This window comes from Pteropus medius, unplaced genomic scaffold (genome assembly GCF_902729225.1).
Source record: "Pteropus medius unplaced genomic scaffold, Ma_sr-lr_union100, whole genome shotgun sequence".
NCBI classification, from domain to species: Eukaryota; Metazoa; Chordata; class Mammalia; order Chiroptera; family Pteropodidae; genus Pteropus; species Pteropus medius.
The window spans coordinates 57,506,245-57,528,735 of NW_024344378.1; the positions used below are offsets into that span (position 1 = coordinate 57,506,245).

Here is a 22,491-nt window from a genome sequence, read left to right on the forward strand (position 1 = left end):
AAAAACTTTCAGGAATATCGTTTTTATATTTTGCCCTTTTCCTCACTTGTGTATGCTTCAGTTTGCTTCCACATAGTTTATTAGTTTCAACAGAGTTGTTATATGCAAAATCTATAGTATCTTCTCTTTACTCCATGACCTTTCCTAACCTGTCTTATTTGGCCTAAGACATCCTGCACTTTTTAGTCTGATCTTATTTCATCCATCTAAGTCTCAGCACTACTCTAGATCATATTTACCCTACTAATTTATCGTTGTAATGAAATATATTACCCATGTTTTTTAAGAAAAGGTCTCATGACTTTAAATACTTTTTAACTAAATACTAATGAATAGTAATATCAAAGTTTGGTGGACAGTGCTTATCAACTTTTGTTTATAATTGGTTATGCTCTAGTGTTCTAACATACCATCTACATATATAGGTTTTCCTTAAGAAAAACCATTTTATATTCTTAACAACTATAAACCATTTCAGCACAAATCCTATTTTTAAATTTTTTTTACACATAAAATTTGCAGATTCTTTTTACTCACTGAATTCGAAATTATATTTTTTGAATATTAAAAAATTTTTCATCAGCAATTTAGTGTATCAAACCATTTCTAATTTTATCATTTCTCTTCCTCTAGGATTCACCAAAAGCCCAGCTACGCCGGACAATAGAATGCTGTCGGACCAATTTATGTAACCAGTATTTACAGCCTACGCTGCCCCCTGTTGTTATAGGTAGGTTAGCAGAGAAAAGTGTGATTATGATTCTCAATAAAATGTTTTCTTTGGTTTTAACAATAAGCAAGCTTTTTAGAATTTAACACTACAGATTATTTTTTCTTTTTAATAATATGTAAAAGATAATACGTTTACTTCATTGTTTACTTTCATTGTCAGGTCCATTTTTCGATGGTAGCATTCGATGGCTGGTTGTGCTCATTTCAATGGCTATCTGCATAATTGCTATGATCATCTTCTCCAGCTGCTTTTGTTACAAGTAAGACAATAATTATTTTGATGTAAAACATTTTGTTGAATATTAGGAATAAATAGTTGTTCTTAAAGCCAATGGACAGAAATCATTGACTGCTAAATGTAATTCAGAAACCATTAACTTGCATTTACTGGTTATGCCTCCTTTAATTAACTAGATTATAGTTTCCTTAAGAGAAAAGAGGATCTTATTACCAGTCATTTCATTGGACACAACTTTATACTTCTTGTTATATTCATGAGTACTTATGATTTTCTTATTTACGAAATATTGAATTTTCTTACATCTGAATATTTAAAACCAATTCCAAGAAACCAACTGTATTATCAATTTTTAGTTATTTGGGTCTTAAGAATCATTTCCATTTAGTCATGATTTCATAAGAAGTTACCAAAAGAGAAGAGTAATGAGGGAGTGAATTTCAAAAAATAAAACATTATCTTACTAGCATATGAATAGACAGAGATCAGGAACAGGTTACTAAACCCATAAATAGACACAAGTATATAAAGAAATACATGATAAAGGTAACATTTCAGATCACTGAGGAAAAGATGGATTATTCAATAAGTAGATTTGGGAATAGGGAGCTATATAGGAAAAAAATGAAGTTGAATCAGTTCCCTACACTAAAATAAATTTTAACCAACAACCTATGGAGAAATTTTAAAAATAGTCTGAGTATAGAAGACCTTCATGTGTCTGACACACAACTTCGAAGCTCCTAGTCAGGATGGCGGAGTAGGTGAATGCTGTGCTTGCCTCCTCTCATAACTACTTCAGAATTACAACTAAACTACAGAACAACCATCATTGAGAATCACTTGAAATCTAGGTGATCTAAAGTCCTACAACTAAAGACATACTGAAGAATCCATTTCCAGACTGGTAGGAGGGGCGGAGACACTGAACCAGCTGGCCCCACACCCGCGTGTGGCAGTTAAAAATCGGCAGAGATATCTCTGCTGCAGAGGTCCCCTATGAGAAGCGAGGAGTCCCAGCCTCATACCAGCTTCCCCAGCCCAGGGTTTCAGTGCCAAAAGAGAAGTCTTCACAACTTCTGGCTGTGAAAACCAGAGGAGATTGTGGCTGAGCGAGATGGAGGGCCGATGGGGTGTCAGGTATTTCTCTTAAAGGGCCCATGCATGGCCTTATTCACTGATGGGCTCACTTGCTCTGAGTTTCAGCGCTGGGGCAGCAGCCTGAAAGGTGCCAGAGACCTATGGGCATGAACTGAATTGTCTGGCTTCAGAGCAAGGGCTGGAGGGACAGCTTTCTCCCAGACAGAAGTGCTAACAGAAGCCATTTGTTCAGTCCCCAACCCCTCCACCCCCCGCCAACCCAGTGAATGCGCAGGCAGATGCCTTATCTGAGTCTCCATCAACCTGGCTAATACCAATTGCCCTACTCTGGTGATTCCCTGAGACCTTGGCCTACCAATTTGCAAGCCCACCCAAGCCACTTCCAGTGACTTTTTCATACAGATGGCCTGTCTTAGCTTATGCTGCAGACTCTCCTAAAATTTCTCAAAGGTTCACAAACCCCAGATAAGCAGCATCTGGCTATGACATGTCCCATACCTCTTGGTAAGCAGCCCCCAAGCCCAGTACTAGCGGCAGCTGGCCTCAGTTCACAGCGTAGCCTCTCCTAGGCACCACTAAGCTCAGCTCTAGTAGCAACAATCTGCAGATCACTTTGTAGTTCACACTTAGTGCCCCGGGACAGGGCACAGGCAGTGGCTGACCTTGGCCAGCAACAGAGCCCCTCCCAAGAGACCTCAGAACCAACACATCCAGTAACTAGCTTTAGGCCACACGAGAGCACCACCCAAATACCTCCACAAACAATACACTCAAAGGGCAGATTGGGCAGGCTCCAGAGCCCCGCTAAAGCAAATCCTGCTCTGTAGGATCCGCTTATGTATATCAGCTCCTCCACTGTAGTCACAGCCAGTCTTCACATCCAATCAGCCCCAGAGTCAGTCATTCTCATTGATGTGCAAACAGCAAGCAAAGCTCAATTACAACAGAAGAGCATATACCACCCACATGAAGGAAACACCTGTAGTACCCAGCTCAGGTGACTAGGGAGATTGCACCACTGGGCCCTACAGGACACCTACATAAGGCCACTCTACTAAAAACAGGAGACAAAGTGTTCTACCTAATACATAGAAACAAAAACAAGGAGGCAGCCAAAATGGGGAGACAAAGAAACATGACCCCAATAAAAGAGCAGAGCTAGGCTCCAGAAAAAGAACTAAACAAAATGGAGACAAGCAATCTACCAGATGCAGAGTTCAAAACACTGGTTATAAGGATGCTTATTGATCTCAAAACTTCAGCAAAGAGATAGAAAACATAAAAATAGGAAACAAAAAAGAATGAGTCAGAAATGGACACTACAATAACAAATAAAGTATACATTAGAGAGAATCAACAGTAGATTAGATAAAGCAGAGACAAAGAGAAACTCTTAAAAGCAGCAAGGGAAAGGCAAAAGCAGTTTGTTACCTACAAGGGAGCTCACATAAGACTGTCAGCTGATTTCTAAACAGAAACTATGATGGCCAGAGGGACTGGCATGAAATAATCAAAATGATGAAAAGTAAGGACCTACAACCAAGATCTACCCAGCAAGGCCGTCAAGTAAAATTGAAGGTAACTGAATTGCCAAAGCCATCCTGAGAAAAAAGAATGAGGCTGGAGGCATCACTCTGCCTGACTTCAAATTAGACTACAAAGCAACAGTAATCAAAACAGCATGGTATTGGCAGCAAAACAGACACATGGACCAGTGGAACAGAATCGAGAGTCCAGAAGTAAACCCATATTTATATGGGCAAGTAATTTTCGACAAAAGAGCCAAAAACATATAGCAGAGAAAGGAAAGCCTCTTCGATAAATGGTGCTGGGAAAACTGGAAAGCTACCTGCAGAAGATTGAAACTAGACTGTTGTCTATCACCAACACCAAAATTAACTCAAAATGGATTAGGGACCTAAATATAAGACCTGAAACAGTAAAATACATAGAAGAAAACATAGGAATGAAACTCATGGACCTTGGACTTAAAGAGGATCTTATGAATTTGACCTCTAAGACAAGGGAAGTAAAAGTTAAAATTAATGAATGGGACTACATCAAACTAAAAAGCTTCTGCCGAGCAAAAGAAACAGTCAACAAGGTAAAGAGACAGCCATCGAATGCGAAAATATATTTGCAAGCAACACCTCCAATAAGGGCCTAATATCCAAAATATACAAAAAACTCACACAATTCAAAATAACAACAAAAAAATGATCCAGTCAAATAATGGGCAGAGGACCTGAACAAACACTTCTCCCTAAAGGACATACAAATGGCAAACAAATATATGAAAAGATGCTACAATGAGATACCATCTCACACCTGTTAGAAAAGCTATAATCAATAGGACAAGTAATAAAAAATGCGGGAGAGGATGTGGAGAAATAGGAGCCCTCATACACTGCTAATGGGACTGCTAATTGGTACAGCCACTATGGAAAGTGGTATGGAGGTTCCTCAAAAAACTAAGAATTGACCTACCATATGATCCAGCAATCCCTCTACTGGGTATTTACCCCAAAGACTTGCGAACCCATATCCGAAAAGATATTTGCACACCGATGTTCATAGCAGCACTATTCATAGTGGCTGGAACAAAGAAGCAACCAAAGTGTCCTACAATAGATGATTGGCTAAAGAAGCTGTGAAACATATATACAATGGAATATTACTCAGCCATAAGAAGAGATAAAATACTGCCATTTGCAACAACATGGATGGAGCTTGAAATAATCATGCTAAGCGAAATAAGCCAGACAGAAAAAGTTGAAAATCACATGATATCAGTTATATGTGGGATATAAAACTAAAAGCAACAAATGAATAAGACAACCAAACAGAGACTCATGGACTATAGAGTAGTGGTTACTAGTGGGGTGCAGGAGGAGGAGGGAGAGTGAAGCGAAAGGGTAAAATGGGGTCAAATATAGGGGGTAGGGGGAGGGTGAAGTGGGTAAAGGGGATCAAATATATGGTAGCTGAAGGAAACTGGACTGCAGGTGGTAAACACACAATAGAATATACAGATGTCAAATGATAATGTACACCTGAAAATTATATAATCGTATTAACCAGTGTTACCCTAATAAACTTAATTAAAAAAAAAAAGTTGAAAGTAAGATAAATTGGTTTCCAAATAGGAAAAAGCTAAGGGAATTCATCAACACCAAGCCAATATTACAAGAAATGTTAAAAAGACTTTTTTAAGAAGAAAAAAAGACCAAAGTTATGAATAATAAAATGGTAATAACTACATATCTATCAACAATTACTTTAAACGTAAATAGATTAAATACTCCAATCAAAAGACATCAAGTGGCTGAATGGATAAGAAAACAAGACCCTTACCATATGCCTACAAGAGACTCACTTCAGATCACAAGACACAGACTGAAAATAAAGGGATGGAAAAAGATATTTCTTGAAAATAGAAAGAAACAAAAAAAAACTGAGGCGGCTGTACTTATACCAGATAAAATAGATTTTTTAAAAAGGCTATAATGAGACAAATAAGGACGCAGTAATTTCACTTCTGGGTATTTATCTGAGGAAACCCAAAACACTACTTCAAAGGGACATGTATATCCATATGTTCATTGCAGCATTATTTACAGTAGCCAAGATATGGAGGCTTCCTGGGTATCCATCCATGGATAAAGAAGAGGTGGTACATATATGCAATGGACTCAGCCATAAAAAAGAATGAAATCTTGTCATTTGCATCCACCTGGTTAGACCCTAGAGGGCACTGTGCTGAGTGTAAGTCAGACAAAGAAAGACAAATGCCATATGATTTCACTTATTTGTGGAATCTAAAGTATAAAAATAAACGAACAAACAAAACAGAAACAAACTCATAGAGAACATTTTGATGGTTGCCAGGTGGGAGCGGGGTTAGGGAGTGAGAAAAAGGGGAAGGGATTAAGAAATACAAATTGGTAGTTACAGGATAGTCATGGGTATGTCAAGTATAGCATAGGGAATATAGTCAATAATATTGTAATAACTACGGGTCATATGGGTACTAGATTTATCAGGGTCATTACTTCATAAGTTATATAAATGTCTAATCACCGTGTTGTACACCTGAAACTAATATAATATTGTATGTCAACTGTAGTTGAAAAATTAAAAAATTGTTTTAAAAAATCCCCCTATGACCCTATTTAAAAAAAAATTAGAAGCAAAAAAACCCTTATTTAGAATTAAAAGTGAAAAGATCGATGGTATCAACTACACAAAAATAAAACTTTACTATGTGGCTGAAACTACCAAAAAGAGTCAGAAGACAGACTACTAGTGAAAAACATTAGTAGCTCATATTACAAAGAACTGATTTCTCAAATATAAAGAGCTTCTATAAATTAGAAAGGAAAATCTAGCAAGTCATTGGGAAAATAAGCCACAAAAATGAACACATGATTTATCCAAAAAGAAATTCGTATGACTCTTAAAAGAAAAATTAAAAGATAACTCACCAATGCTTATAATATGAAAAATATAAATTAAAATTATACTGAGATATTGTTTTTCACCTGTTACACTGGCAAAGATTTAAATGTTTGGTAATGTCTTTTAGATAAAGAGGCAGATTGAGCATACTTACTTTTGCTCTTCTCACTAAATTAGCAATAGTTTTTAACCGCTTTGTCTAACTAGGAGAAGGAACGCAGGAGATAACAGCAAACAACCTAGGAACCTGTGAAGCATATGGATTAGTAGTAAGTAACTTAACTGACTAGTTTAGAAATTGAGAGCCAAAAAGCAACCAATTTATACTATAGAATTCTCTGAGAAGCTCAGGAATTGGCAATACCACTTATCCCTGGAAGTGAAGTTGAGAGTGGCAGTAAAACCAAGAAAATTGCTTAAAAATCTATTTTTAGGAAGTCAGAGACTATATGGTTATCTAATAATGTATGAAGAAATCACTCTCAAATTTAGTGACTTAAAACAGCAGTTACTATCTCTCATTGTTTCTGTGGGTCAGGAATTCAGGAGTGACTTGACTGATTGGCTCAGGATCTTACCTGAAGGATCAACTGGAGCTGCAGATCACTTTCCAAGTAGCTCACCTCTAAGGCTTACAAGTATGTAGGAGACCTTAGTTCCTCTCATGTGCACTTCCCTATAGCACTACTTGAGTGTCCTCACAGCATTAAGCCTGGCTTGCCTCCAGAGTGAGTAATCTAAGAGACCAAAGTGGAGGCTCCAATGCTATTTATCATTTACACTCAGACATCACATCATCACTTCTTCCATATTCTATTGGTCACACAGGTCAGCCCTAAGTACATTATGAAAGAGAAGTAAACAAGGACATGCATAGCAAGAGGTGAGGATCTTCACAGGCCATTTTGGATGCCAAGTACCACAGACATTGAGATCCCCACTCCTATTATGAATAATCATGTGACTTCCCCACCATCTCCCTAACAGAAGGCTAGAAGTATATTCTCTGGAAAGAACAAAAATAAGGTTCTCATCTGTGGTATGCTGTTATTTAGGGTCAGGTATTATAGTGAAAACAAGGAGGTAAAGTGAGCATTTATGTAATGATTGGTAGGCCCCTCAACCCTTCCAGAACCCTGTCAACCAGGCTTGTTCCCTCAAGACAACAGATAGGAAGACTTTCTTAGGGAAATCCATCCAGCTCCCAGAGGAAAAAAACTAAATATAATGACATTAGGGCCAGTGAAATGGCTCAGACATATTATCTTACAGTGAAGCCTGTAATCAATAAGCTTCACTCACATACTAACAGCTAACAATCAGGCAGTAAAGGATATCGATCAATCCCTGAGAAACAGGAAACAAGTGAGGTGAGCCTTATGATTACCCAGTTTACTGCCTGAAGAGTTTCTGGCTGCAGGACACAGGAGGAAACCAGGTATAGCCCAGCAGACTCTGAATTGAGGAGACAAAGCTGAGACCTGGAGAGAGAACAGCAGCTGTAGTTCATAGGACAGTAATGGAGAGAAGAGAGCCTCATAGAGAAAGAATTTGAAGAGCTGCAGGAGGTTCCCATTGAATATTCATCTGAGTCTTGATTAGCGAATACAAGTGGGGAAACTACCCACAGCTGGGAAAGAATGCTTGAAAAAATTGAAGGAAACAGTATTTAGTGCTCACACAAGGCTGGGAATTCGGTCTGTTCCCACCAACTGTGAGACTTGAAAAGCTCATAATTCACAGGGTTTGGTTAGAGTACTCAGAAGGGCCTTGCCTCAGCACTCCCTACACTATTCATGGCTCTGGGCCTGCCTCAAAAGCAAGACCCAAAAGGATTGTACTGTTTCCAGATAGCTACATCCAAGAGCAAAGCTCAAGAATATTTATAGGATTACTGAAATATCCAGCACCCAACAAAGTAAAATTCACAGTATCTGCCATCCATTCAACAACTACCAATATGCAAAAAGTAGGAAAATACAACCTATAATGAGGAAAAACTTAAGCAAATATTACCACTGACTCAGAAATGATTTAGATTTTAAAATTAGCAGACAAAGACATTAAAAGTTATTATAACTATTTTATATGTTCCAAAGTTAGAGACATGGAAGATATAAGAGACCCAAATCAAACTTCAGGAAATGAAATCTGTAATATCTGAAATCAGATATACACGGGGTGAGATTAATGGCAGTAAACATGAAAACAGCAATAGAAGCTAAACAAACATTAAAAAAAGAACTTAAAAGAGTCGAGCACCATTGAGCTGTGGCACTTCAAACAGCCTAAAATATATATTTTATATTTATATATAGCTACATAACATATATGACATATATATGTACATATAATTGGAGTTCCCAAAGAAAGGAAGAGACAAAAAATATTTTAAGAAATGACCAAAATTTTTCTAAAGTTAGTGAAAACTATAAACCATAGATCCAAAAAGCTCAACAAACCCTGTAGTACAAGAAACATGGAGAAAACTGCACCGAGGCAAATCATAATCAAATTGCTCAAAAACAGTGATCATGAGAAAAATTTTTAATGCTACCGGAGAAAAAAGGCAGATTATGTACAGAAGAAGAAAGTTAAGGATGGTAGCCAACTTTTCCTGGGGAACAAAGTAAGCAAGAATGTAGCTGAGCACGATCTTTAGAGTACTTAAAGGAAAAAGTCATGAACCTAGAATTCTATACTCATAGAGAAAATAATTTTCAAAAACAAAGGTGAAATAAAGACTTTTAGACATACAAAAGCTTGAAAGAATTCACCAGCATATCTACACAAGAAATGTTAAAGGAAGTTCTTCAAATAGAAAATTATGCCAGGTAGAAATATAAAGCTACACAAAAGAATAAAGAGCATTGGAAATGAAGATCAAGGGAACCCTGACACAAACTAAACTAATAATGTCTTTTAAGATTAACTAAAAAGAACGTTTGTCTCAGAGTCAAGCCTTGGACACTTGAGTGACCTAGAGCAGCTCATAAAATACACAGACACCGTGAACTGTTTTTTTTTTTAGGCTCCTTTTATAGTTTTAAACTAAATATTACAGAAACCCTCATGATTGCCCTGTATATATAGATTTTGAATTTTATGTACCGGTTTTATCTACTCGGAGACCAATTATTGAGCAGATTTACAAGATTAGTAATTTGGTATATTCACATTTAGATTGATTTTAACAAGACAAAAACTTCTATCTAAACAAGCCATAAAAGGATAAGAGTAAAGAGGGATATTTCCACATATTGAAGTTAGTCTCTTTTATGTTTCTCATTAATAGTTCATTCCATGTCTTTTCTGATGACTGTTTACTTCCAGTCTAGAAAAATTTGCAGATTTATTCTTCTTCAATCTGATTTACATTCATGATAACTAGGTCCTTGAAATCAATACCTTCTCCAAAATGTCTTCTCTAGCCATCACCTCCCTTCATTCTGAATTAGCTATCATTTCTGTTCCATACTGCCAGTTCTTTGTACTTTCCTCTGACATGGAATTTCTGTTCTTTTTTGTAAATGATTTCTTTAACCCTTAAAAAACTAATTAGATATTATGATGTACCCCTAAAACATTTACTGCTTTTACCTATCATTTTTTCATTTGCAATCATTTGTTTACTTATTTATAATCATTTTGCCTAAATTCTGCCTTTCCCATTGGACAGGAACCTCAATAATGGTAGAGATTACCTGTCCATTGATATTGATGATGGCTGGTTGATAAATTATCACTTTTCTGTTGAAGTATTAAGGTTGAACATGTGAATCAATGTGTTCCCCATGCTTGATGCACAACCTCCCCTGACCCAAAATGTTTGCTTGGAAGCAGTATCACAGATTAATTTATCAGATATAAAACCTACTTCCAGGTTTATAATTGGCCTATCATTCTCACTGCCATTAGGGAACATCTCAGCCCCACAGTAATTCAGTATTAGAAATGGATGACTAAAAGTAAAGTAATTACAGCAAAAAATATTCCCAAGTAATGTTTCATTTAATAAAAAAGATAATAAACGTTTATTATATACCTGAAAAAGGAGCTGCCAATCAGCTTTAAAGTGATTAAAAATAAGAAAAAAGTCCTTTATGTTCATGTTCATTTTTATCATTTTCAGCACTCTCTATTTGTTTAGTTCTAAGTTTTAGGTCTAAATTTTCGTTTGGTATATTTCTTTTGTCCGAAGAACTTCCTTTTACTAAATTTCTTGCATTATAGGTCTACTGACCATAAATTCATTCTGCTTTTGTTTTTCTGAAAAATCTTTTGCCTTCTCTTTCCAAAGTTATTTGCATGAGATATAGAATTCTTGGTTGACTTTGTTTTTCTTTACAGATTTCATTGTCTTTTGTACATGATTTCATTCATAATTCTTATCTATGGTCGACTATATATATACATATATATATTTTATGGCTTCTTTTAAGAGTTTCCTTTTTATCTTTAGTTTTAAGCAATTTGACTACAGTATATTTAGGATATGTGTGTTTCTTTTTTCGGTACTCATTTGAGATTCACAAGTTTATTGAATCAGTGGCTTGATGTCTTTCATTATTTTTTCAAAATTATTATCTACTATCTCAAAATATTTTCTGTTCCTTTCTCTGTTCTCATTTCGATACTAATTACACATATTTTAAATTATTTGATATTGTCCCACAGCTCTTTTATTTTTTACTGAATATTTCTTATTATTTTTTCTCTTTGTGATTTAGTTCAGGTAATTTCTATTCACCTGTTTTCAAATTAGCTTTTATTTTCCTCAGCTGTGTCCAATCCACTGATGTGCCTAGCAAGGGAATTCTTCATCTCTGATACCGTGTTTTACATTTCTAGCATTTTCATTCAACTCCATCCATTTCTGTTATTTTCCATTTTTTGATTTACGTTGTCCACCTTTTCCACTAGATGCTTTACCGTTTTAATCATAGTTATTTTAAGGAAACTATCTGATAGTTCTAACATGAGTTATCTCTTAGACTGGTTCTAGTGATTCCCATACTTCTTGACAGTGGGCTATTTTTCCTTGCTTTTTAGTGTGTCTCATAACTTCTAATTGAATGCTGTATATCACATTTAGAATAATAGAGACTGAGATTAAAAAAAAACTGTCTCAGGGTTTTCAGGAAAGCAAAAAATAACCATGGTATACAGTGAGATCCAGGTATGGATAGAGTTTATCTGGTCATCATAATGCAAACATTGAATATTGATCTAAACAAATACTATGCTATAACTATGTTCGGAGGACAGAAGTATTTTTGTTTGGGGAAACGGGAGTATAAATGATGAGTTAAATCTTCATCTTCCACAGCGTGAAGTCAATAGTTAGAGCCTAAGATTAAAAAACTGAAAATGTCAATATAAGCATGTTATTTAGTAATAATGAGGTAAACATTAAACAAATCAGCTTAGAAACATTGAAAATATTTGCTTCTGAGAATTGCAAAGTAGGTGAAAAGAAGAGAGGAGATGAGATGGGAACTACTGCTTTGTTACTAAGCCACAAAGAACTACAGTAAGTCCTTACTTAATGTCAATGATAGGGTCTGTGACTTTAAGTGAAACTAAGTATCATGAAGTCAGCTTTACCATAGGCTAATTGATATAAACGGGATTGATATAAGTTCCTATGGCTTCTCATTGTTATGAAACATTAATTGAGGACCTGCTATGTGTACCTTTTAAAAATAAATGAATATTATATAGATATCAAATGATAACATACACCTGAAAATTATATAATTGTATTAACCAGTGTTACCCCAATAAACTTAATTAAAATAATAAATAAATAAATAAATAAGTAGATGTAGAACTTTGATAAAATTAAAAACAAAGTTCTAAAAGTTCGTCTACACAAGGGTATGAATAAGAATGTGGGGAAAATGGGCACTCTCATATATATGGTAGAGAGATAGTAATTGGTATAAGCTTCAAGGAAGTCAATAGAGCCTTCTATCAAAATTCCAAATTCATTTCTAACTTGTACTTCAGATTTGCCAGAAATTTTTTTCATTTTAGCCTTGTGCGAAGTAAGACTAGAAACAGTCTAAATGTTACCAGTAAGGGAATGATTAAGAGCTATACAATGGAATACTGTTTAACCATTAAATAAAACAGAGGCTACTTATGCACTGCTCTGAAATAATCCCCCACGTATAATGCTAAGTGAAAAAGCAAGATGCAGAACAGTACATATTGTATACTACCATTTCTGGAAGAAAAAAAAAGCAAAAGCAAGAGAAATAAACACCAATGTATATGTTTTTGTTTGAATATGCATAAATGGTCTCCAGAAGATCATCCATGAAACTGGAAATAGTTCCAGTTCTAGGTTCCTTCTAGGAAAATGAAGTTGGTGGCGCAGGGATAGAGATGGGAGGAAGGTTTCTCACTGTACACCCCTTTAAGCCTTTTGAATTTTAAGCCGTTTGAGGCAATTACCTATTAACTTATCAAAATAAAATTATAAAAGTGGTCATGTATACTGGGCTATCGATATGGAAAATAAATTTAATTTGATTTATTCCCTAATTTCCATTCTGTACTATAAGTTCCAAATGAATTAAAAGACTAAATGAGAGAAACAAAATTTTTAAACCTTGAAGGTATATTTATGACATTAAGTTGTCTTAAACAGGACATAAAAGCATATATGAAAAAGAAGGAAAGGTTTGATGAATTTAATTTGACATTAAAATTAAAAACTGACAAAAAGTACCATAAATGGAATGACATGACAGTGACAACTGAGAGAAGACTCTTGTAACACATACTTATCCAATATTTAGTATCCAGATTATATAAAGAACTCTTATGAATTAATACAGAAAAAAAAATAATAAATCACCCCAGTTGAATAAAGTGCAAAAAAACAAGATCAGGCAGTTCACAGAGAAAACCGAACTATTAAAAACAAAATTTCAGCCTCCCTTGTAATCAGGGGAAAACAAATGAAAACATGTCACTATTTCATATACATCAGGTTGGCAAAAGTCAAAAAATATAGCAGGGCCCAGACTGGCTTGGAATGTGGGGAAATGGACACTGTGATATCACACTATTGATGGAAGTATAAATTACTCCACTTTGGAGAGCAATTTGGTAGATGTCAATAAAATTGAAAATATGTATACCTTCAAGAAATTTTTAAACATCTTCATAAGAGACTGGCTCAAAAATGGTTTTTGCGGCCCTGTTTATATTAACAGACTTTTGGGAATAACTAAAATATGGCATCAGGTAAGTTGTGGCAAAATTCATAAACAGGAACACTAGTTACCATTTAAATCACTTCCTTGACAGAATAGTAGTGACTAAGACCATGGATTCCTGATCAGGGCCTCTAGGTTTAGATCCCAGCTGCTTTACTTGGCCAGCTGTGTGACTTAGAGAAGATGATGAACTTCTGGGCCATAGTTGCCTTATTTGTAAAATGAGAATAACAATACTTAACCTCTTAAGAGTTTTGTAAAGATGAAGTGAGTCATAGAACAATGCCTGACACACTCAGCATCAACAAAATTGAGCTGCTGTTTTTTTCGTATATCAGCATGCATAAATATGTAAAACATGGGAGTTTTTTTAAATTAAAAAGCAAGGTGTAAAATATTAATAGAACAGACCATTTATGTAAATTTGTATCCAGGAAACAATATTGTTTATGAATATATACAGTTATGATAAAAATGTAAATACGTACATTAAAAGGATGTAATCACCTTCAGGATAGTGTTTGCCTTTTGAGAGTAAAGGAGGGAAATAGAATCATCAGGGAAATGGCTGGAGCTTCCAATATTTTTAATGTTTATTTTAAATATATTTAAAATAGATATAGCATAATGTTAATATTTTTTAAACTTAAATGATGTACACATGGGGTGCCAATTAAATTAATCTCTACCTTTCTCTCTGCATCTTTAATAATTTGAAAGTTTAAAGAGAAGCCTTCAAAACTATCAGAATAAATTAAGAGGACTTGTTTGATTTCTTTTCCATAAACTTCTTTTTTCCTTTTTTTAAAAATGGAAATATATTTACTGTTCATTTTGATACTAAAATACATACTTAACAAATTCCAATGAAAATACTTATGTAACATAGAAAGTGTATATTCCTACATCCCCAGAAATAACTTATTTATAACTTGCTATATATAATTTCAGATATTTTTAGACATATTTAAATATATATAATTTAAACACTTTTTAGAGCTAGGATCACAATTTATATGCTGTTTTTTGATCTATTTTTTCACTGGTTACTGCATCATGGCCATCTTTCCATTTTAGCATGCTGTATAGAAATCTACCTCATAAATGCCATTTCTAGACATTATTTTAATAGAGGATATATTATCCTATGGTAGCTTAATTTTGATATGATCCTGTCTAAAGGAAGGATAATGGTGTTGACAACTTCAAAATTTTCTTTTGAACTTTATAGTTGTAGAATTTTAATGTAGATCATTTTCTGCTTTTTTAAAAGACATTATTGTAAGAGCATCTCAAGCAGAAGTCGTTATAATCGTGATTTGGAACAGGATGAAGCATTTATTCCAGTTGGAGAATCATTAAAAGACCTTATTGACCAGTCACAAAGTTCTGGTAGTGGATCTGGACTACCTTTATTGGTAAGATAAAATGTCACAGAAACATGAATGATTTATTGATACAGAATGTGTCCTCCTATGATAGATAGCATAATTACTACAGATTAGAGAACATTGCTGCGCATATTTTTTTCCCTTATTTGGAAAGATGACAGTAGTAATGCAAAATGAAATTAGTTAAAAATAAGAAATATGAGTGAAATAAGAAAAATAGAATAGGCAAGTAAGAGAGCCACAAGCAAGGTTAGGAAAGAAAATATGGTCATAAAGTATTATATATGTGCTAGAGTTAGCTCACAAGTTTTGCTTTTAACAGCCAACTTGAAGAGGAATTGGGTATAAAATACATCTATAAGATTAAACTGATGGTTGGGAGAAGTATAACTTTCAGATTCTGAAATCAAAGAGAAGTTTCTTCCACATATTTTCATAGAGAAGATGCTTCCCTCAATATTATACCATATTACCAAAACACAGTTTGTACAAATAATTTTAAAGAGAATTGTTAATAATTCCAATAAGAGGGTTATATGTAAGGAAATACTCAGATTTAGGGGTTGAGAGGACCCTTATAATAAACATCAGATATTCAGATAGATATTTGTTTAATTGTATTTGTTTAAATACAGTTATCTCTAATTTAAAAATTCATCGAATTAAATAATTCTGTAATCGAATTGGAAAGGTAAAGTAAAACTGTGTTTATATGCAGACAACATGACTGTCTATATGTAAAAAATCTCAAGGATGATACCATAAAGCTACAACAACCAATAAGTGAGTTTGTCAGGGTTGTAGAATATAAGGTCATTGTACAAAAATCATTGAATTTATGTACACTGGCAAGAAACAATTAGGAATTAAAAATTTTTTAAGCTGCATCAGTTGAAATAGCATCATAAAAAATTCACTATATGGAATAAGCTTAACAAAATTTATGTTAAGACCTGTACACTGAAAATTAGAAAACATTGCCAAAAAGAATTAACAGCCCCAAATAAGTGGAGATGTATATCCTGTTTGTGATTCAAAGGACTCAGTATTGATGTCAGATTTTCTAAAATTGACTTACAGTTTCAATTCAATGCAAATCAAAACCAAAACAAGCTTTTATAGAAATTGATGAGCTGATTCTAACATTTATATGGAAATGCAAAAAGACCTGTAAGAGCCAAAAGAGTTTTGGAGAAAAAAAACCCCAAACAATTCACTACCTGATTTCTGGATTTAGTATAAAGCTGCAGTAATCAACACTGTGCTGCAAGCATAAGGATAAATATGTTTATCAGTGAAATAGAATAGAGAGTCTAGAAATGGACACACACATATATGATCAATTGAGTTTTGTGCCAGAATAATTCAGTGGGGAAGACAGTCTGTTCAACAAATGGTGCAGGAAAAATTGGGCATCCATTTGCCAAAAAGAGAATCCCAACCCTTACCTCATTCCATATACAAAATTACCTTAGAATAGATCATAGACCTAAATGTAAAAGTTAAAATATAAAACCTTTAAAAGAAAATATTTTAGAAAATCATTGTGACTTCGGGTTGAGCACAGATTTCTTTAGCACACAAAAGGCGTGAATCATTTTGTAGTGATAAATTAGGCACTTTATCAAAATTTAAGGCTTTTCCTATTCTGAAGACACTGTTGTTAAAATGAAAAATAAAGTCACAAACTGGTATAGATCAGATAAAGAATTTGTGTTACAGAGTATATAAAGAACTTTTATAATTCAGTATTAAGACAAACAATTCAGTTTTAAAATGGACAAAAAATGTGAATAGACACTTTCCCAAAGAAGATATAAGAATGGCAAATAAGCATATGAAAAGATACTAATCATCATGAGAGAATACAAACTAACACAATGAAATGCTACTATGCATCCACTAATATGGCTGAGACTGAGGATATCAACTAGAAATCTCATATATTGCTGATTGAAATGCACAGTGATACAGCCACTTTGAGAATAGTTTGACAGTTGACTGAAAACTTAAACACACAGCGAAGCAGTCCTGCTAAGTATTTGCATAAGAGCTATGCAAACATGGCCAGACAAAGACCTGAATGTGAATGTTTATAGCAGCTTTATTCATAATAGATACAAATTGTAAACAAAAGTTCATCAGTTGTTATGTGGATAAGTGGTGGTACATTCATAGAGTGGAATACAACTCACCAATAAAAAGGAACAGACTGCTGATACATGCAACATGATGAATTTGAAAGCGTTTTATGTTAAGTGAAAAAGCTGAGACACAAAAGACTACATGCTGTATGTTTCTATTTATGTGATATTCTAGAAAGGCCAAACTGTAGGTACAAAACAGATCAGTGATGCCAGAGACTGGGGGTGGGTGAGGGAGGATTGACTTTAAAGAGGCTAAAAGGGAACTTTTTTGAGTGATGGCTATTACATGACTCTACACATTTGTCAAAACACAGTTCTCAAAAACGGTGAATTTTATTATATGTAAATGATACCTCAATAATCCTGAGTTTCTGAAAAAAATTATAAAAGGATTCTGCAATAAAATGATTCCTCAAGTAAGTTAGTTTAGGTGTGCACAAAATCTAGCCCATTTTAAGTGCATTTCATCCTGGAACTTAGTGTCATTTTTAATTTAGAATGGCCACTATGCTTCTGAAAATGAAAGGTAGTAATTAATGTACATCTTTCATTCAAGAAATATTAATGAAAGCATTTACTATACCCCAGGTATTGTCTCAAATAAGTACCTGTATTTTGTGAACAGGGTGGGATGGAATTCAGACAAATACATATATAAATAATAGGTTCTTTTCATCAAGAGCTCAAAATTTTTTTTTTTTTTTTTTTTTTTATGAAGGTTCAGCGAACTATTGCCAAACAGATTCAGATGGTTCGGCAAGTTGGTAAAGGCCGATACGGAGAAGTGTGGATGGGTAAATGGCGTGGTGAAAAAGTAGCAGTCAAAGTGTTTTTTACCACTGAAGAAGCTAGCTGGTTTCGAGAAACAGAAATCTATCAAACTGTGCTAATGCGCCATGAAAATATACTTGGTAGGTACACATTTCATTTCAGTCAATTCCATATTCTGACAAGGTTAGTAGGGTGTGGGTGGAAGCTTGCCACATGGGCTCTGAAAACATTTGAATTCCGTTATAGGCATTAGGCTAAAGGAAACCCAGTAGAATACATAGTTTAAATACACAGTTTAAATACAATAAGCCCCTAATGCCAACCAGCCGGTTTATTTACTACCCTACTGGTGAGACAGTGGTAGTTTCAAATTGGAAGTGATGTCAGTTTATTGGACTTATCATACAGTAACAAAAACCATGTCTTTTTTAAGTAATGTAAGTAATTTTATAGGATAACTTTATATATACCTTTTGCCTTTTGTAAACTAAACTGCTACCACCATATGATGTAGCTTAATATTCTATGCTTAGTAGGTCTCTTCCTCCCCACTCTCCCATTTACACAGTAGGAAAATAATTTAGTTATGATCTGGTCAGTAGGATACGTAAACTCATCTAGCTTTTCTGACTTTTCTTTTCAGCTACTGTTTCTCTTTTAGACAGTGTATAGCACAATGCTCAAGAGTATAATAGGCACTTGTATCAATTTCCTAAGGCTGTCATAACAAGTTACCACAAACTCGGTAATTTAAAACCATGGAAATTTATTTTCTCTGAGTTTTGAGGCCTGAAGTTTAAAATCAAGGTGTTGGTGGGGCCATGCTCTCTGAAGGCTTTAGGAGAGGACCCTTCCTTGCTTCTTCTTGCCTTCTGGTGATTGCCAGCAATCTTTGGTGTTCCTTGGCTTAGAGACAGCACTCTTTCCTATCTCTGTCCCTGTTATCACATGGCCTCCCCCCTGTGTCTGTGTTCAAATTTGCCTCTTTTAAGGATACCAGTCATTTAATTATGACCCACTTTAATCTAATATGACCTGATCTGAATTTCATTACATCTGCAAAGACCATTTCAAAATAAAGTCACATTTACAGTTGCCATACGTACATGAATTTGAGAGAACACTATTCAACCCAGCACTTTTACTGGCCTTTTTCTTAAAGGAGAAAGGAGAAGGAAAGGGGGTCACTATTATGGACCTGTTTGTCAACAAGCCAGACTGTAAAGGAGGCATTGATGGGAAAATGGAATTGGCTTAATTAGGTGCAAACTCTTAGATGAACATTTTTAACTTTAGTATTGTAATGTATCCACTTTTCGATTTGAAATCGAGAGCCTTTTTCATGTTCCTTTTTTATGGCTCTTCATGTTTACGGAATCACATAGCTGTAAACACTCTCCCAGATTATTATTTATGTGATCTTCTTAGTTATATTATAATTTTCATGATCATTATATTAAGTTTATTGCAGAAATATAGAGTTATAAGTGTAAATGGCAGAAATAAAAATCTTGGGAACAAATTCAAGAGATTTTGTTAGGCAAATTTAATGTTTAATGTCTACATGGTACCTGAGTTATTCTCAGTATCTTGAATGAGCATTCATTATCCTCCATAGCCACGTCTGATAACTAACCTTTTGAACTCGTTAATTAAACAGGTTTTATAGCAGCAGACATTAAAGGTACAGGTTCCTGGACTCAGCTCTATTTGATTACTGACTACCATGAAAATGGATCTCTCTATGATTTCCTGAAGTGTGCTACATTAGACACCAGAGCTCTCCTCAAGTTGGCTTATTCAGCTGCTTGTGGTCTGTGCCATCTCCACACAGAAATTTATGGCACCCAAGGAAAGCCTGCAATTGCTCACCGAGACCTAAAGAGCAAAAACATTCTCATCAAGAAAAATGGAAGTTGTTGCATTGCTGACTTGGGCCTTGCTGTTAAATTCAACAGGTGAGTGATTCTTTGCCCGCTGTTTAGAAATTATGTTAATCTCAGGACAGTGCAATTCCAAACATGTATTTATGCTTACATAGTTACATAGTTATATAAATAGGTAATTGGGGTTTTTGTCATGGTTTATTTTGGTGGGTTTTGTTTGCTTTGTTTACAAAAACCGCATTTTACTCTACATAATTCTTGGTTTCCTTTATTTTCTTAAATATCCTTCTGTTTCAGTTTATATAGACGTACTTCATTTTTTCAATAGTATCGATCAGAGTTTTTCAAAATATGTATGTACTATAATTTATGTCATGACCCAATTGATAAGCATTAAATTTGCCTCTGGTTTGTCTCTCTTATTTAAAAAATGCTTTTTAATGGACATTTTATTTTATTTATATATATTATATCCTTGAACACTTATACAAGTATTTTTTCATAATGGATTCCTAGAGAGGAGTATGTACATATTAAGGTATATTGCAAGTTATGCCTTCAGAGCGCATGCGTCAATTTATACTCCCATAAATGATATAAATATGCCATTTCTCCATCACTACTTGATAAGTTGTTAATATTTTTAAACAATTATAAAATTTTTGAGAAACTATTGAAATCATTTTAATGTTGTTATAACTCTAGAATACAGCAGTCATTTCACATTTCAGAATTAATTTCAGGCCATAAGATAAAAATACTAGTCCATACCAAAGTAAACATTAAAAAAATTAAATCTTCTCTGGTCATTACAGTGTTCTAACCCTGGTTTTTGTTTTTGTTTCTGTTTTTTAAATAATGTAGTGTTTATTGGTTCAAATATTTATCAGATGCCATATAGGAAAATATATATTAACCTATGCTTCACAGTAGTTTCTAAACCTATCAGAATTGAGGACCTAAACAACAAAACATTCATGTCTTCCCACTCTAAAATTTACTCCAAAAGTTGAAAAACCAGTAAACATCATTTATTAATGGTTGTCAATGTGATTATGTAAACATTACTCATAACAGAACTAAGATGATTGGACCCATGAAGAAAATGTAATCCTCTATCACATGAGAATGGTGAAAGCAAATGATTCCTCTCCGTTTATTTTCACATTCACTTGTTCTGGGACATAATTATCTACCACTTTTTCTTATATTCAGTGTTGTCCTTTTTCTTAGAGAAACACCAAACTCGTTTGGTGACAAAACCTGACCTGACGGTATCTATTGTCTTTATCCAGCCTCATATGAATAGTCATACTTAATTTTTCAATACAGACTAGTAATCATTTTGATTAAGAATACTACTCTAGACCCTTCTAGGTATAATATGTAGCACAGTTTTAAAGGGTATGATGTTTTTCTAAAATCTGAAAGATACTAAATTTTAAAATACATCTGACCCCAGTGATTTCTGTTGAAGGAATGTAGAGATTTTGGATGGATAGATGGATGGATAGATGATAGATAAGTAGATAGATAGATAGATAGATAGATAGATAGATAGATAGATAGATAGATAGATGATAGATAGATATTTTTATTATATATATGTATATATATACACATATATATGTGTATGTATATATATATATATAGAGAGAGAGAGAGAGAGAGGCTATTAGAAAATAGAAATGGAAGGTAAACTATTTTATTTTTGACTATCAACCTGGATATTATCTGTCTTCTGTTTCAGCGATACAAATGAAGTCGATGTACCCTTGAATACCAGGGTGGGTACCAAACGCTACATGGCTCCAGAAGTGCTAGATGAAAGCCTGAATAAAAACCATTTCCAGCCCTACATAATGGCGGACATCTATAGCTTTGGCCTAATAATTTGGGAAATGGCTCGTCGTTGTATCACAGGAGGTAGGAGTTTAGGGAATTTGTTTCTGGTTATGTTTGCATCCTCATCATTCAAAAAAACTTAACAGCTCTTGTTATATCATTTGTATGTCATGTATGTCATAGATCACTCCCAAGTTCTATGATTTCACTAGAAGGACTCATAGGACTCCGTATGTAGTTGTCCTCACAACTAAAATTTATTACAGTGACGGGATACAAAGCAAAATCAGCAAAGGGAAAAGTACATGGGGCAAAGTTTGGAGGAAATCGGGCACATTTTCTAAAGTCCTCTCCCAGTAGAATCACACAGGATGCACTTAATTCCTCCAACAATGTGTTAAATAGTATCATCTAGGGAAGTTATTAGAGACTTAGTTCCCAAAGATTTTATTGGAGGCTGGTCACATGGGCACTCTCTGCCTAGTGTGTACCAAAATTCCAAACTCTAAGAAAGCAGGTGTTCAGCATAAACCATATTTGTACAAACCATGTTTGTACAAATAGTCTAGGCACATTGCACCATTCTTATCATTTAGGGAGTGTAGGAAGCTGTCCACCAGGCAGGTTCCCATAAACTATCCGGAGGCCAGCCTTGTAAGCAGGCCTATGTAAGGATAACAGTCTCAGGCT

General features: G+C 34.5%; 1 protein-coding gene across 1 annotated transcript in view; it reads left to right on the forward strand.

Moving 5' to 3' along the window:
- Positions 1 to 22,491, forward strand: part of BMPR1A (bone morphogenetic protein receptor type 1A) — a 143,573-nt gene that overhangs the window by 116,618 nt on the left and 4,464 nt on the right. The window contains exons 6-11 of the mRNA XM_039872299.1: positions 634 to 730; positions 893 to 992; positions 15,035 to 15,179; positions 18,018 to 18,210; positions 19,731 to 20,028; positions 21,707 to 21,882. Of these exons, the coding sequence (XP_039728233.1) occupies positions 634 to 730; positions 893 to 992; positions 15,035 to 15,179; positions 18,018 to 18,210; positions 19,731 to 20,028; positions 21,707 to 21,882 (1,009 nt within the window). The remainder of the gene's footprint in view (positions 1 to 633; positions 731 to 892; positions 993 to 15,034; positions 15,180 to 18,017; positions 18,211 to 19,730; positions 20,029 to 21,706; positions 21,883 to 22,491) is intronic.